Source organism: Corvus brachyrhynchos, unplaced genomic scaffold, assembly GCF_000691975.1.
Source record: "Corvus brachyrhynchos isolate BGI_N302 unplaced genomic scaffold, ASM69197v1 scaffold193, whole genome shotgun sequence".
Classification (NCBI taxonomy): Eukaryota; Metazoa; Chordata; class Aves; order Passeriformes; family Corvidae; genus Corvus; species Corvus brachyrhynchos.
Genome location: NW_008237087.1, coordinates 98,779 through 99,830, shown reverse-complemented (window position 1 = coordinate 99,830; position 1,052 = coordinate 98,779). Strand labels below are relative to the sequence as shown.

The following is a 1,052-nucleotide window of genomic DNA, read 5'->3' as shown; positions in this document are numbered from 1 at the left end:
TGCCAGTGCTGCCCCCCATCTGGTGAGTACCCTGCTGTGGGGTGGGGGCTGTGGCAGAGTCCCCCCCTCAATCTGAACCTCTGTGTGTGTGTGCACTGCAGCCCCCCCACTCCGTTCTGCCCCCAGCCCATCCCCACGGGCTACCCCACGGTTGAGAGCAACATGAACATGATGGTCCCCGACAGGCTCAGCTCCCCCTTCCACAGGTAGGAGCAGGGAACGGTGGGGGGCAGGGTGGGCACTCCTCTGCCCCCCAGCAGGGTCAGGGGGTGTTCCTTCCTCTCTGAATGCTCCCCCTTCCCACAGCCCATCACCGATTCTCTCGTCGCCCCTGGCCATGGACCCCTCGCTGTCCCACTGCCAGGAACCTGCCTTCAGGACCCCCGGGTAAGACCTGGCACACAGGTGGAAGGGGGCCACCCTGCCCTGCACCCCTTTTCCCCCTCCCACCCCAGACCTGGAGCAGCCATCCCCAGCTGACCAGTGCTCCCAGTGCTCTGCCCTGCTGGTGCTCCCTGGAGGAGCCCCACACCAGCCCCCCAAAACCAAGCCGTGCCTCCCCAATGCCTTTCTACACCATTCTTTCTCCCTCCAGACCCTTCATGCCCAACCAGTACATGCCCGGGGAGGTCTCGCAGCTGCTGCCCGGGGGTCCCTCTGTGGAGCCGCGGGATGAGGAGATGCCCGAGCTGCCCCCGTTCCCGGCCGTGGAGGATGGGCCGCTGCAGAGCTCCCCGCGGTGGTAAGCACGGGGAGGGGTCAGCAGAGGGAAACCCCCTCCCAATCCCCCCCGGTCATCCTGCTGCCTCTGTCCCCAGGATGTCACCCAGCATGGAGCAGTCACCGGGCTCAGAGTTGGAGCAGTTCCTGCAGGATGTGCCCCTGTTGCCCCCCTTCGCGCCCCTCCCGCAGCACAGCGGGTACCCCAATTCCAGCCCATCCTGCTGGGGGCTGGGGGAGGCGCGGTGGGATGACAGCATCCGGCCGGGACACGCGTGAGGGGGCTACCGGGGGGGAGGCGGGGCATCGGACGGGGGCCCCCCCCCCCCCCC

General features: G+C 68.0%; 1 protein-coding gene across 1 annotated transcript in view; it reads left to right on the top strand.

The window, feature by feature from the left end:
- The window catches only part of STAT6 (signal transducer and activator of transcription 6), a 6,231-nt gene extending 5,185 nt beyond the window's left edge, over positions 1-1,046 (top strand). The window contains exons 16-20 of the mRNA XM_017728667.1: positions 7-22; positions 102-206; positions 307-387; positions 596-742; positions 819-1,046. Coding sequence (XP_017584156.1) covers positions 7-22; positions 102-206; positions 307-387; positions 596-742; positions 819-999 — 530 coding nt within the window. The 3' untranslated portion in view covers positions 1,000-1,046. The remainder of the gene's footprint in view (positions 1-6; positions 23-101; positions 207-306; positions 388-595; positions 743-818) is intronic.
- Positions 1,047-1,052: the final 6 nt, after the last annotated feature.